This window comes from Hylaeus volcanicus, chromosome 7, assembly GCF_026283585.1.
Source record: "Hylaeus volcanicus isolate JK05 chromosome 7, UHH_iyHylVolc1.0_haploid, whole genome shotgun sequence".
NCBI classification, from domain to species: domain Eukaryota; kingdom Metazoa; phylum Arthropoda; class Insecta; order Hymenoptera; family Colletidae; genus Hylaeus; species Hylaeus volcanicus.
The window spans coordinates 190,129-202,969 of record NC_071982.1 but is presented as its reverse complement, the minus strand read 5'-3'; the positions used below and the strand labels follow the sequence as shown (position 1 = coordinate 202,969).

The window sequence follows — 12,841 nt, the reverse complement described above, 5'->3', positions numbered from 1 at the left end:
CAGCTGTCCTCCTGAGCACTACTCAACACCTCAGCACTACTAAAAAGCAGATCTAATAACACTGTCTACTCACAGGTGCAATCTGGCCACCACTCTGATTATAGATTCAAATCAAAATCATTCGATTCAAACTTTAAACGTTGCCATATATTTGACGTCAGATTGATATAGACATAGACAAACAATTTTCATTATAAAAGAAAAAAAATAGAATCATATACTTCCAGTTTTATTCACTTATACACTTGTTTTACATTTACGTATATGTAAATACTGTAAGCAAAGTCCATATACTATATCAAACACAAATTTCCACGTATTCAAAAAATCCCCGGGAGTGAAGTCCAGATTTCAAATAGTACATGGTTAAATATGCCCTATTCTGAGAGTTACATTAAAAATAAATTAATCGAGGGATTGAACGCTTCACATGTGGTACGTATTTTGTACGTTTTATTACGTGAGCATACACGTTATTCGTGTTTCTTTAATGTTGTGTTAGTTCTAACCTCGAATTCTCTACTATAAACTTATATAGGTTCATAGACGTTGTTTCTGAAACATTTGTTAATTGCAACCAAGGGTATGCTTGGGATATAAATTGCTGGAGATTATCAACCGTATATGATTAAAAATGCAAGGGAATTTGCAGATTATATTAATCTCCCTTTTTGCCCTCCTTTTAAGATGGTGCATTACGTACCATCCATACAGTGGCCAAGAAAAGTCTCCAATGTTTGGAGACTACGAAGCACAACGACATTGGCAAGAAATAACGTTAAATCTTCCAATTGACAAATGGTATACCAATACGACAGACAATGATTTACAATATTGGGGATTAGATTATCCTCCTTTAACAGCCTATCATAGTCTTGTGCTGGGCTATATTGCCGATAGTATTAATTCTTCGTATGTAAAATTACACGAATCTAGAGGTTTTTCATCCAAAGATCACAAATATTTTATGAGATTAACAGTTTTATGTGTAGATATTTTAATTTATATACCATCGATAATATATTTTGTATTAACTAATCAAACTTCGGAAGACTCTGAAAAAGAGACATGCAAATTATTTGGTTTTAATAGAAAACATATTATTCTTTTAATCATGTTGAATTATCCAGGTTTAATTTTAATAGATTACGGTCATTTTCAATATAATTGTGCATCTTTAGGGTTATTTATTTGCGCTGTTACAGCAATGCTTGAAAATTCATTTATCGCTGGATCATTTCTATTTGTGGCAGCATTAAATTATAAACAAATGGAACTTTATCATGCGCTACCAATTTTTTTTTTCATACTTGGGAAATATTCTCCTATAAACAACAGATTTTGGTTATTCCGTTTAAAAATGTTGTTGTATATATCAGTCACGGTAGTTTTGTCATTTATCATCATATGGTTACCTTTTCTTAAGAATTTAGAAACACTTGCACACGTTATATTTCGGTTATTTCCAGTTGGTAGGGGTGTATTTGAAGATAAGGTTGCCAACATTTGGTGTGCTATCAATATACTTTATAAATTGCGTAATGGTTTCACAAATATTCAGTTAGCTAAAATTTGTTTGATAACGACAACATGTGCAGTTTTACCAAGTTGTATAAATGTATATTTAAATCCACAAAAAGAGAGATTTATTATCTCCCTTGTTAATTGCGCATTAGCATTTTTCCTTTTTTCATTTCAAGTACACGAAAAGTCAATTCTACTAGTCGCTATTCCAGTTTTATTGTATTTTAAAGATGATCCATTTCCTTGTTTTTGGTTTCTAATAATTTCACATTTTAGTATGTTACCTTTATTTATAAAAGATGACTTATACATGGCATATTGTGCTAGCATGATTTTTAACATTTATTTTGTTTCTTGGACGTGTCTTGATATATTTACTAACGTTAAGTTATTAGACAATACTAATTCAACATGGAATAGACATACTGTAGTCAATCAAAGACAAATTAAAATTAAACTAAGAAACAAAAAAGCTAAATCGGTGTTTGGAAAAATTAGAAAAGATATATTAAATTACTGTAAAAACAACTTAAATGTATTATTAAACCATAATCTCAATCTTTGGATAGCGATTTTATTTTATGGTTCAATCCTGGGAATAATAATATTATCTATTGTTAGTCGTTTTCTAAAACCTCCTAACAAGTATCCAGATTTATTTATGTTATTAGTTTCTGTATATTCGTGTGGGCATTTCATTATTTTTTATATATATTTCAATTATAAGCAGTTTTGTACATTAAAAAATATATGAATCTGAAATAAAATAATGTGCATTAATACCATATTCTCTAACCCTTATGTTGCAGTGCATACTTAAGTAAGAATGCTTGCACTATGCAGTAGAAGAACGACACTATACAAATTATTATAAAAACTTATACATCTATTTTACAACATTTAAACGTTCTATAAAGTGTTACGTCATACATATTTTCGTTAATGACATACTTATGCATCCTTTGGAGAATATACTTCATTTACAAAGGATGTATTTCAATTTTAAATACATGTCTTCTGTAAATGAGCATCAACTTATCGAGGTCATATTCATATGTCCTTAGGAAATAAAAGTCTGAAGGAATATTAATTTGTAAAACTCTTATAATAATATTATTTTCATTTTTTATTAATCTTTTTTTAGTTGTATGTTTCATTTTAAATGTAAATAAATTACAATATAGTCACAAATAAGAACCATAAATTTATGCATTTTCATTGTACGAGTAATGCATTCTAACATAAATTTGTAAATGTTTTTCTATCTAAACTTATGCACATTTAATTACAGTTTTTATATTAAATCGCTTTTATTCGTACAGGTTCGGTGATGTATTTCTTGACATATTATATTTTACACAAGCAAATATACATATAAACAAGTCACAATAATATGTCTAGATTATTGTAATAATACATGTATATAATAATGTAAATATATATAATAATGTAATAATTTGTAACAACAACTATATTAACAAGTAGTAGACAATTGCATTTTTTTTTTGTAAATTATATAATCCATATGGATCTGAACTTTGCTCCGCTATTGAATATTACCTTGCTAAATTAGCATAACAACAACATTACTTATACGGGTTTAGTGCAAGCCAGTAGTAAAATAGACACTGCCTTGTAAGCATTTCATGTGATCTAAAAAGAAATTTTTATTTCATGTGACAATGAAATAAGTTTTATGGAAACAAATATTTTATAGACCAATATATCTTTTATTATACTATATACAATTGTTTCTTCATTTTAAATGTTACAGGAAGTGGTAGATCAGTCTGATGGTTGTGGTGATAAATTTTCTGTACTGATTGTTTCTGATGCATTTGATGGTAAACCGTTACTACAACGTCACAGGTATTACAGTTTTATATACCTAAAAAGATATAGATTAAATATTTTAGGATTTCTATAAACTATATATAAATTTGTTTCCCCTTTTACATTGATATTGATATTTCAGATTGGTAAATGCAGTTTTGGAAGAAGAACTCAAAACGATCCATGCATTTTCTCAAAAAACATTAACACCAGAACAGTGGAATAAGCAAAGAAACTGATCTATTTTGCTATACATAAAAATAAATCATTAATGTCAACTGATTATACTAAACTATAAAAGGTATAACATTTTATACGTTTATATTCTTACAAATAATTACTTACTTACTCCATTTTATATTAATATTCTGTTATATTAATTTAAAAATAAAATTTTGTTCTATTAGCGGTTGTATACACAAAACTAAAGGAACATAAAATGATTCAATTTAAAGTTTCTGCACCAGGAAAAGTTATTCTTTATGGAGAACATGCGGTAGTATATGGAAAAACTGCTGTTGCAGCTAGTTTAGGTTTACGTACAACTGTAGATTTTACCGAATTGCCAGAAACAGAACAAGTTATTAAATTATGTTTTCCTAAAGTGAATTTATTTGTAAATGTATCTCTACATCAAGTACAGAATTTCTTTTTTACAAATAGAAAGTCCGAAGAAAAGTATGACGTATATTACAATCAAATAAAAGAGTTTGTTAGTAATATTGGTTATAGCAATATACAACAGAAATTCAGTTTAGAAGTATTCTTTTATCTTTTTATTTATATGATACAGAGGGATGACATTAAAATAAAACCTTTTCAAATTCACTTAAATACTGAATTGTCAATTAGTTCTGGTCTTGGTAGTTCTGCTTCCTTTGCAGTTACTCTTGCTGCATGTTTTCTACATTGGTCACATTTACAAAAAAGTATTTGCAAGACCTTCGATATGTCTGATTTAGAAATTATTTCAAAATATGCTTTAAGTTGCGAAAGAATTATGCATGGCACTCCATCTGGAATAGATAATTCTATTTGTACATATGGATCAATAATAGAGTTTAAAAAGGGCGATTATATAAAACCAATAGCCAATACACAAACTATGAAAATTTTACTAGTCGATACAAGAGTTAGTAGAAGTACAAAGGCATTAATAGAAAAATTAGCAGAACTGAAGCACAAATATCCTGCTATTATCGATTTAATTATGGATTCAATTGATAATATATCAAAAGAGGCAATTAATGTTATCCAAAAAATTAACAATCTTTCAAGTACTGATACTGAATCTCTTTTCGAAGGGTTTAGACAATTAATGGTAAGTATTCTTTTTTTTTTTTTTAAATCTCAAAATGTTATTACTGATTAAAGAAAGTGATTATTGCTTTTCATTCTTGCAAATATTCAATTTTCTTACTGTATGTAATGTATCATTACAGACACTTATTAATATGAATCAAGGATTGTTAGCCACGTGTCAGGTTTCACACCCGTCCTTAGATAGGATTTGTGCAGAAGCACAAAATTATGCTTTAGCAGCCAAGCTTACAGGTGCTGGTGGTGGTGGATATGCATATATATTATTATTACCAGATACCCAACCAGAAACAATTTCAAGCATTTCACGAAAATTAATAGCAGACGGATTTACTGTTACATTAACAACTTTAGGAGGTGTTGGCGTACAAATTCATTAGTAATATATTATAAAATTACGTGTATGGTATAAATAAATTTACTTGTCTATATTTTTCGATATAATTAACATTTTTCATAAACTTATAAGGATAGTATAATCTAAAAATATTTGTTATATAATTTGTATGGATATGCAAGTTTTACTATTATACCAATATAAATAAATGCTAATGATTACATACATGTCATGTATAATTTCATTATACTTTTCTCTTAATTTTTGGTTGATGTAACTCTTATTATTAACGCAAACATATAATTAAACAATTGTTCAAGTAAAATTAATACATGATAGTTCACATAAGTAGAAAACAATACCCTACTAATATATAACTATAACATTAAATAATCTCTAGATACTTAAATAAAAATATTAATTTCATTATCATTTACTTACATGTAAATTATATTAATATATATTAATTTAATATTATAATTGATATAAAATATAATGCATACAGTAACCAAATTAATACAATTCAGCTATAAGGTTAATATAATACTTAAAAAGAGAAAAACAAACATTTCTGTAACAATAATTTGTATAATGCATATTTGTTTTCTGTGCTGGTAGAAGGTTTATCATTTCGTATGACTCAATATAAATAGTATCATTTAAAATAAAGAAATTTTATTTTATCAAATGTAATTAAATTATTTAGTATATTCGCAATTTAAAAGATTTTACTTATCATATGTCACATGTAGTTACTTATCCAATTTTTATTTTATGATTTTTTTTTTTTTAATTAGCTAACCTACATATACGCAGCACGAGAATTACTTATTATATATACATTTGATTTATTATTATGAGTATCTATACAACATTAGATGTATTACGATGTGTTGATCGTACACTCACGGTTGATCTAAGATGGTCTTGTTCAGAAATTCCATCTTCCCTAGATGTTTCTTCTGAATTATATACAGGATTTGATACACACTGTCTTTCAGCTTCTTTAGCTTCTACGGTCCATTCGCTTATTTCACTTGTATACATTTTTCTCTGTAGAACTTCTCGTGTTCGAGGACGTGATCCAGTAAATACAGTAGTTCCCTGTGAAACATTTACATAATCATAATATAATGAAAAATGTGTTTGACATATTTGTGTAAACTTACGCCAACTATGAATGAAGGTCTTAATTTTTCCAGAAGTTGAAAATCTTCTATTATGCACTGCAATTCGTCCCATCTCAATTCCACTTCTTCATGAAGCATTCTTTCTTCTACGAACAAACATAAAATAGGGAAATATTAGAAAAATTTTAAGAAGTACAAATGATTTGGTTGAGGAAATAAGAAACAAATGTTAATAATTTACACTACAGTTTTGTAATAAAAAATATGAAAATGTAATCACCATCTCGTTTTGACGTTGATTTCTTATAATGTATTCTAAATCGAAATGCTTCCAAGAAACTGGATACTACAATTGTTAACACAATCATTGTCACTAGATAAAATGTCATAAAGTACATCCTTGTGTACATGCCCACAGTAAATGCATATGCATTCATTAATATAAACCAATTATTAACGACTGTTAATTCAAACAGAGTCATACCACTGGCTATGAGATTGTCAAATGTATTAAGATAATAGTATCCTAATGTAGTACTTTCATTAGCAGAGTATTTGTAAAAATCTTCGACTGTTGTATTTCTGTTAAATAAATTTGTCATATGAATCGTAATTTAAAATATACAATATCAATTATAGAGAGATTTATGGTTATACATACTTGCAGCAATTTCGCATATTATATCCAGCGAACAATTCCATTCCAATAATCGCGAAAAAATAATATAAAACAAGCATAACTACCGCAGTAGATGACATTAAAGGAGTTAAAATAACAAGGGTTCCGAATACATCTCGATATCTTTTTTTCATTTTAAATAAACGCAAGAGTCTAAGTGGTCTGAATAGAACAAAAAATGTTGATGATGGAGAAAGACGTATGATACACGCAGAAACAAGTGTCATTACAGATGTGCCTAAATCGAAAAGATTCCATCCAGAACTAAGATACCATTTTGTACCAAGGCCCAATACTTTTATTAACGCTTCGCTAACGAATACTATAATCAAAAAATACATTACAATTGTTGTAATATTATACAATACTTTTATAATTATTTGTTTCTACTTACTTCCTCCAAAAAGAAAAGTATCCCAAGACGCAGCAAATAAAATTGCACTGTGAAAACGATCGCTGGGTTGCAGTATCCTTATAATCATAGCAATACCGTTTGCAACTATTGTTATATCTACAAAATTTCAAAATCTTTACCGGACATAACCGAGTATAAATTCATTTTGCATACATTTTTCTATACTTACACATCAAAGTTTCAAAATATGTCCATCTAATAGCAGTATGAGCTCCCATGCAGAGAATCTGCAATGGTCGCGAAGTACTGTGATACCACGGCACAGTGGAGTATTGTGGCTCCCACTGAAGTTCTATCGTATCAAAAATATTCAAAAACTCTTCAGCACTTAATACCCCAGTTCCAGAAGTATTGAGATGTCGAAACATTAAAACAACATCTCGTATACCTATAACAAATATTTTTTGCATAACAAAAATTTCTAAAGATGACTTTCATATACTTGTACATGAACGTTTATATTATTCTAAATTTGCATGGAATTAAATATATACTTTTATTAGGAGCGTAGTATCGCATTAGTCCTTCAAATTGACGAAATCGCATTTTATCTGCATTTTGTTTTAAGACTAATAACTTAAAGGCGTGTTGACATGCTTTTCTTTTATGTAGAAACAGTTTTTTAAATTTGTCACGTTCGGCTGCTGTAAATGTTTCGTTTACTACTGCCAACATCAAATTCATCATTACGTATAACATAGTGGATAAGTAAGACACAAAATATATTGCGTACCACTTATTTTTTGAATATGATGGCATCATTACATCTGGAAAACTGAACAAGGAAATCGTTATTAAAATATAAACGGAATTCATGAGTATCGTTGTATATATTTTTATTACTTACTTAGCCGTGGTAAGAAGAACAAAAAGGCTTACAAAACTATCTTGCAATGTAGAAAAATTTCTATTCATTTCAGAGAACATGTAATATCCTAATATTGTGTAAAGTGTAATAAAAAATAAAAGCAGGCCTAACATATCCAGAATTGGAGGCAATGTCAAAAGTATTTGCCTTATAAATCTTCTTACACCTCCAAAACATTTGGTATCTACTAAAAAGATAGGTCTTAGAGCACGTGTCACTCGAAAATGTGATGACTGCCGCACTAAAACTGTCATTGCTTCTAAAAACATGATGGCCAATGTGGCGCACTGTAACAAAAATTTATTTACATAATTTTTGTACAGCATATAACGATAGCGTGCAAATTTATGGATATTACATACTTTTATAAAAAAATAGATCAAAATTAAAATTAAAAGTAGAGCTTAACGCATTGATGAATATTGCATAATTACTATTTTTATTCGGGATTATATATCGCATGTACAACATATCATTATTGTTTAATACTTTCACATTGTTGCGTAAGAAATATGAATATGAATGAGTGCATTATAAGGAGTAATGAATCACTAACAGAGCTATCATTGACACAACACACATGATGTTGATTAATAACGAAATAAGTATTCTTATTAAGACATGTCCTGATAGTAATATTATCATAAACAACATCTGTTCAAAATTATATTAACTTTATGACTGAATTATCAATTCTATTTTATTAAAAACGTAAGCTGAAACAGTCTACAGTTATGAGGTTGCTTATCTTCTCATTAATACAATCATATTCTTTTGTGTAAGTGCTATGGAAAACCACTGTATTATTATGTGTAAGTTTCAGATATATTGACAAAGAAGTCTAGAATTCAGTTGCATAATTAAACTATGTGAGAGCACAAAACTGTTACAATAATAAAGATTTTGTGAAAGTACAAGCTTATATTACACAAATTATAAAATTTATATTAATAGATTGATTTTCTTACCTTCAGCATTGTCCTTTTGTGTTTTAACATAGTCGTTAAGCCAATCCATCTTAATTTTAAAACTAATTCTATGCCTATAATGATTAGAGCTAAAAGTTCTATTGACCCATGTGCCCATACTGGTATCTAAACAAAAAAAAATATATATATACATATATACAGAAATAACGTAACAAGAGGAAGCTGTTTTCCCATGAATAACTTACACCAAACAGTGGTACAGCTGGCTCCTCCACAAGAGCCAAAGCTAAAAGTATAAGAGAAGTCAACAAGTCTAATCCATAATACCAATTATTATGAACTAACAGATATGCTGGTAAATCTTCTGGATGTTTCGGATGAGACTCAAATTTTTCATTGTTTCTACCTTCCTATAAAAATAATTTCAGTAAAATACTTATTTTATACCTTATATTATTAAAGAAATGTGACAAGGACAATTACCTCTAAAAATATTGCAGCTTTATGGTAGTTCATTTCCCAGTACAGATCATGATCTAAAAGAGAATTGTGCAATGGAAGCACTGCATTATCAGTCATGTTTTCCCTTTCAGTTTCATACGTTTCAAATTTTTGGGGGAATTCATTGGTTTGATTATTTTCAATGGATGGATTTATGTAGTTGTCTGGAGAAGAACATGAAAGCATAGATCCATATTCTAAAATATGATAAAGAATAAAATATATATAAGAAAAAAGATGGTGCTCAACATAGAATAGTACGCAGATTTTTAATCAAATTAAATGCATGCATTATATATATGAAATACAATAATATTTTAAATAAAACTTTTTAATGTTATTATGTGTAATTGTAAATATTGAGAACAAAAATGAAAAATTGCACATTAATTATAAAATAACAATTAGTATGTAATTTAGCAATGATTAGAAAATAAGCCATCTAAGGAAGAATAATCATAGGTTTGTCAAAACGCTCGACTTTCACTACGAATTGTTCGTAAACGCAAGAATGAATTTATACAATATTATTATAATTGATTCGACTTACTTTGAGATGATCGATGCGATGTGTCTTGTTCGTGTGATACATTTCCATCATCGTTAAAACGTTGATAATTGCCCGAGTATTCGGTATTTTTAGGAGAAGACATTTGAGGATGGTATGTCACACGTATTCAAGAGACAACACATTTGTTAATAAGTACCTAAATATTTACATTAGCCTGTCTAGATGTATACGGTAGCGTAACTGGACAGAAACTAAAGCTTGACTAGATTAAATTTAAAAAAAATATACGAAGATACGTGCACATCCTTATGTGACAGATATTACATATTTCAATGTCATAATATAAGTACCTACTATATAAGTGATGTTATTCGATTCTCTTACAAGTATTTGACGTTCCATGTCGTGATACGCATGCGCATTCTTGCAGACGACATGTATCCAATCATCGAATTCAATTTCATTTATCAAACACTCCAAATAACTAAACCAAATTACTTTTATTCGAAATTCCAAATATCAGCTTTTATCGTTTATAAACACCACAATTTTGCATTTTATGCAAAACAATAAACTTTCATTTAATCTCGGTAGTATCAGAAATATATTTTTATACATTATAAATAATATTAATTGATTTACTGTAAGATCTCAGCAGAATTAAATATAACAAGAAATTGTATGTTTATAACAAAATTATATGTTAAAAATGATTGGGAAGGATTATTGATAAGGTATTAAACAAAATTGCATTCATTGTTTCTGTATTTATTATATATTTATATTGAAATCACAGAAAATTAGAATTTTAATCTGTGTGGGTATTGACTGCTTCTTAAGCCAAACATCGCCGACAGATAAGTGAATAACATTTTTTTCTCCTTGTGCTTCTTGATTGCAGAAATCACAAATTTATCAACCACTTTCTGATCGGCTTTCCTCTGGTCGCTTGCTTTGTATTCGTCTTTCTTCTTGGTAAATATATCACCTTCTTCCTTCTTCGCACGTTTTTCACGTTTCCTCTTGAAATAATCGTCGTTTATGTGAGCCGGAAGTTTCAAATGAGAGATGTTAAGACGCGCAGAGGTAGCAATAACATAGTTTTGACTAACTCTTCTGAGTGGACAACTATTGATCAAGAAAGGACCTGTATCGATAAACATTTCTATTTAGCTTCGAATTTCTATGATTAGTCGTACAATAAGTTTACGCAACTCACCGGTAACTAAAAGTAAACCACTCTTAAGTTGCTTTAAGAATACAACTCTTTTTCCTTTATGAGCTCCAGCAAGTAGAATGCAAATAGTTCCAGGTTTCAATGAGGGTCTCAAATAACGATTGTGATCACGGAAACATTTCTTAGCATGATGTACAGTTACTGGATCAGCAGTGGGATAATTAGCACGCCTTTTTTTTAATAATACAATACGTTTCTCTCCATTTTTGTCGCCACTGATTTTCTTTTCAATGGTTACAGGTTTCTTAGGTTTCACCTATCACAAAACATTCATATGTATTTATAGATATGTAAGTAAAACATGTACGAATATGAACAATATTAAATGACATATATAATATGTAACATACCGTTTTTGGAGTTTTCTTGTCAATAAATTTGTAAATGGCTTTCTTGTGAAACATACGGGTACGACTGAATCTATAAACTCCATTTCCCAAATCATAATTTCTTGGCCTAATTCGACCCTTTTTTCCATCTTTTTTGTCCGAAGAAGCTTTTGCCTTCTCCGGAGAATTTACTTTTGTATCCTTTGCCTTTTTAGTGTCAGTCATCTGTAAATATAAACTACATCAAGTAAAATGCAACTACATATAAATAGAAGAATAATTATACATTTAATTGTGATACAAATAATAACTACTTTTCAAAATAAATTCGTAATCATATAATTATAAAAAACAATAGAATTGGGTATGAGAATAGTATACATCAGTCCTTAAAGTGTAAATTAGTTCTAACATCATATGTTCCATTGCATTTTCAGACTAAGCATGTTTACCATGTTCCGTGAAGGTTATGACACGTTTTCATAAACTTCAATGTTACATTATAAAGAACACTTGTACAAAACTAGATTAGATTTAATACAATATTATTATGATTAAAAATTAAGAAAATGTAGTGAGAAATTATAAGAAAACTAAAATGTCTAACTTTAACCTCTTGAAAATTTGGATTTTTGAGATTTAAATGAATTATTGTATTAATTAAAAAAATATAGTGTTATTCTTAAAGAAAGTTTCTGATATATATAAAATTTAACAAAATATATAGTTTTCCCTTTATTAAAGCAAGAGATTACTTGGATAATATTAGATTGGCATATCTCATTCCACCTTACCGTAAACCGTGCGGTTAAAAGAGTCTGACAGATTGTGTTACACGCGATTGCGCACAATGAACGCGTAAAAAGTACTAGTCGACAACCAATGGAAATGATAAAGACATGAGCCAATCAGTGCAACAAAAATCATGCGTTCTGTGAGCGTGTGATATTATAAACTTTTCGTTCTCAAACATGGCGATTGCTCTCTGTAGTTATAATAACTGCATAGAAATAATAATAATAATAATAATAATAATAATAATAATATCATTTTTGACTATCTAAGTATGAACTGCTAGTTACTAACTAGTTTATACGCAACACCAAGTGCAATTGCGTTGACATCTCATTCGTAACACTACTCTGAAAGAAAAGGCGAAAAATACTAATCAAAGCAAGATTGTAGTGTTATAAAACAAAGAATCGTATTAATTATACATTTATGAAAA

At 28.7% G+C, this 12,841-nt stretch overlaps 3 protein-coding genes across 9 annotated transcripts; 1 reads left to right on the top strand and 2 right to left on the bottom strand.

Moving 5' to 3' along the window:
* Window positions 1-9: 9 nt before the first annotated feature.
* LOC128879390 (bolA-like protein 2) lies at window positions 10-5,241 on the top strand. 2 transcript variants are annotated; one of them, XM_054128473.1, is made up of 5 exons: window positions 3,120-3,159; window positions 3,299-3,393; window positions 3,500-3,658; window positions 3,765-4,678; window positions 4,800-5,241. In XM_054128473.1, the coding sequence occupies exons 4-5, from the start codon at window positions 3,797-3,799 to the stop codon at window positions 5,055-5,057; spliced, it is 1,140 nt and encodes a 379-aa protein (XP_053984448.1). In that variant the 5' UTR covers window positions 3,120-3,159; window positions 3,299-3,393; window positions 3,500-3,658; window positions 3,765-3,796; the 3' UTR covers window positions 5,058-5,241. The 2 variants fall into 2 exon arrangements, with proteins under 2 accessions (XP_053984449.1, XP_053984448.1); XM_054128474.1 differs by lacking the exons at window positions 3,120-3,159; window positions 4,800-5,241 and adding an exon at window positions 10-435 and having other exon boundaries at window positions 3,765-3,904.
* On the bottom strand, window positions 4,231-10,440 carry LOC128879389 (two pore channel protein 1-like). 4 transcript variants are annotated; one of them, XM_054128470.1, is made up of 13 exons: window positions 10,087-10,440; window positions 9,519-9,733; window positions 9,281-9,445; window positions 9,075-9,200; window positions 8,086-8,393; window positions 7,733-8,013; window positions 7,408-7,626; window positions 7,218-7,334; window positions 6,806-7,145; window positions 6,425-6,726; window positions 6,184-6,290; window positions 5,924-6,118; window positions 4,231-4,373 (listed from the first exon to the last, which is right to left on the bottom strand). In XM_054128470.1, exons 1-13 carry the CDS (start codon window positions 10,187-10,189, stop codon window positions 4,356-4,358), a joined length of 2,496 nt encoding a protein of 831 aa, XP_053984445.1. In that variant the 5' UTR covers window positions 10,190-10,440; the 3' UTR covers window positions 4,231-4,355. The 4 variants fall into 4 exon arrangements, with proteins under 4 accessions (XP_053984445.1, XP_053984444.1, XP_053984446.1 ...); XM_054128469.1 differs by lacking the exon at window positions 4,231-4,373 and having other exon boundaries at window positions 5,670-6,118; window positions 10,087-10,439; XM_054128471.1 differs by lacking the exon at window positions 4,231-4,373 and having other exon boundaries at window positions 5,670-6,118; window positions 9,519-9,700; window positions 10,087-10,439.
* Window positions 10,441-10,803: 363 nt separating this feature from the next.
* LOC128879392 (60S ribosomal protein L6) lies at window positions 10,804-12,558 on the bottom strand. 3 transcript variants are annotated; one of them, XM_054128477.1, is made up of 4 exons: window positions 12,408-12,558; window positions 11,635-11,838; window positions 11,267-11,540; window positions 10,804-11,194 (listed from the first exon to the last, which is right to left on the bottom strand). In XM_054128477.1, the coding sequence occupies exons 2-4, from the start codon at window positions 11,836-11,838 to the stop codon at window positions 10,848-10,850; spliced, it is 825 nt and encodes a 274-aa protein (XP_053984452.1). In that variant the 5' UTR covers window positions 12,408-12,558; the 3' UTR covers window positions 10,804-10,847. The 3 variants fall into 3 exon arrangements, with proteins under 3 accessions (XP_053984452.1, XP_053984454.1, XP_053984451.1); XM_054128479.1 differs by lacking the exon at window positions 12,408-12,558 and adding an exon at window positions 12,369-12,393; XM_054128476.1 differs by lacking the exon at window positions 12,408-12,558 and adding an exon at window positions 12,066-12,088.
* Between the last annotated feature and the right edge of the window lie 283 nt (window positions 12,559-12,841).

Excerpts from the sequence above, each read along its gene's own strand:
- LOC128879390 (XM_054128473.1), top strand. The coding sequence starts at position 3,797 with ATGATTCAATTTAAAGTTTCTGCACCAGGAAAAGTTATTCTTTATGGA. Across the intron at positions 4,679-4,799 it reads AAGGGTTTAGACAATTAATG|ACACTTATTAATATGAATCA; the intron begins GTAAGTATTCTT and ends GTATCATTACAG.
- LOC128879389 (XM_054128469.1), bottom strand. The coding sequence starts at position 10,189 with ATGTCTTCTCCTAAAAATACCGAATACTCGGGCAATTATCAACGTTTT. Across the intron at positions 8,014-8,085 it reads GTTCTTCTTACCACGGCTAA|TTTTCCAGATGTAATGATGC; the intron begins GTAAGTAATAAA and ends TTCCTTGTTCAG. Across the intron at positions 7,146-7,217 it reads TACTTTTCTTTTTGGAGGAA|TATTCGTTAGCGAAGCGTTA; the intron begins GTAAGTAGAAAC and ends TTTTGATTATAG.
- LOC128879392 (XM_054128476.1), bottom strand. Across the intron at positions 11,541-11,634 it reads ACAAGAAAACTCCAAAAACG|GTGAAACCTAAGAAACCTGT; the intron begins GTATGTTACATA and ends GTTTTGTGATAG. Across the intron at positions 11,195-11,266 it reads TGGTTTACTTTTAGTTACCG|GTCCTTTCTTGATCAATAGT; the intron begins GTGAGTTGCGTA and ends TTATCGATACAG.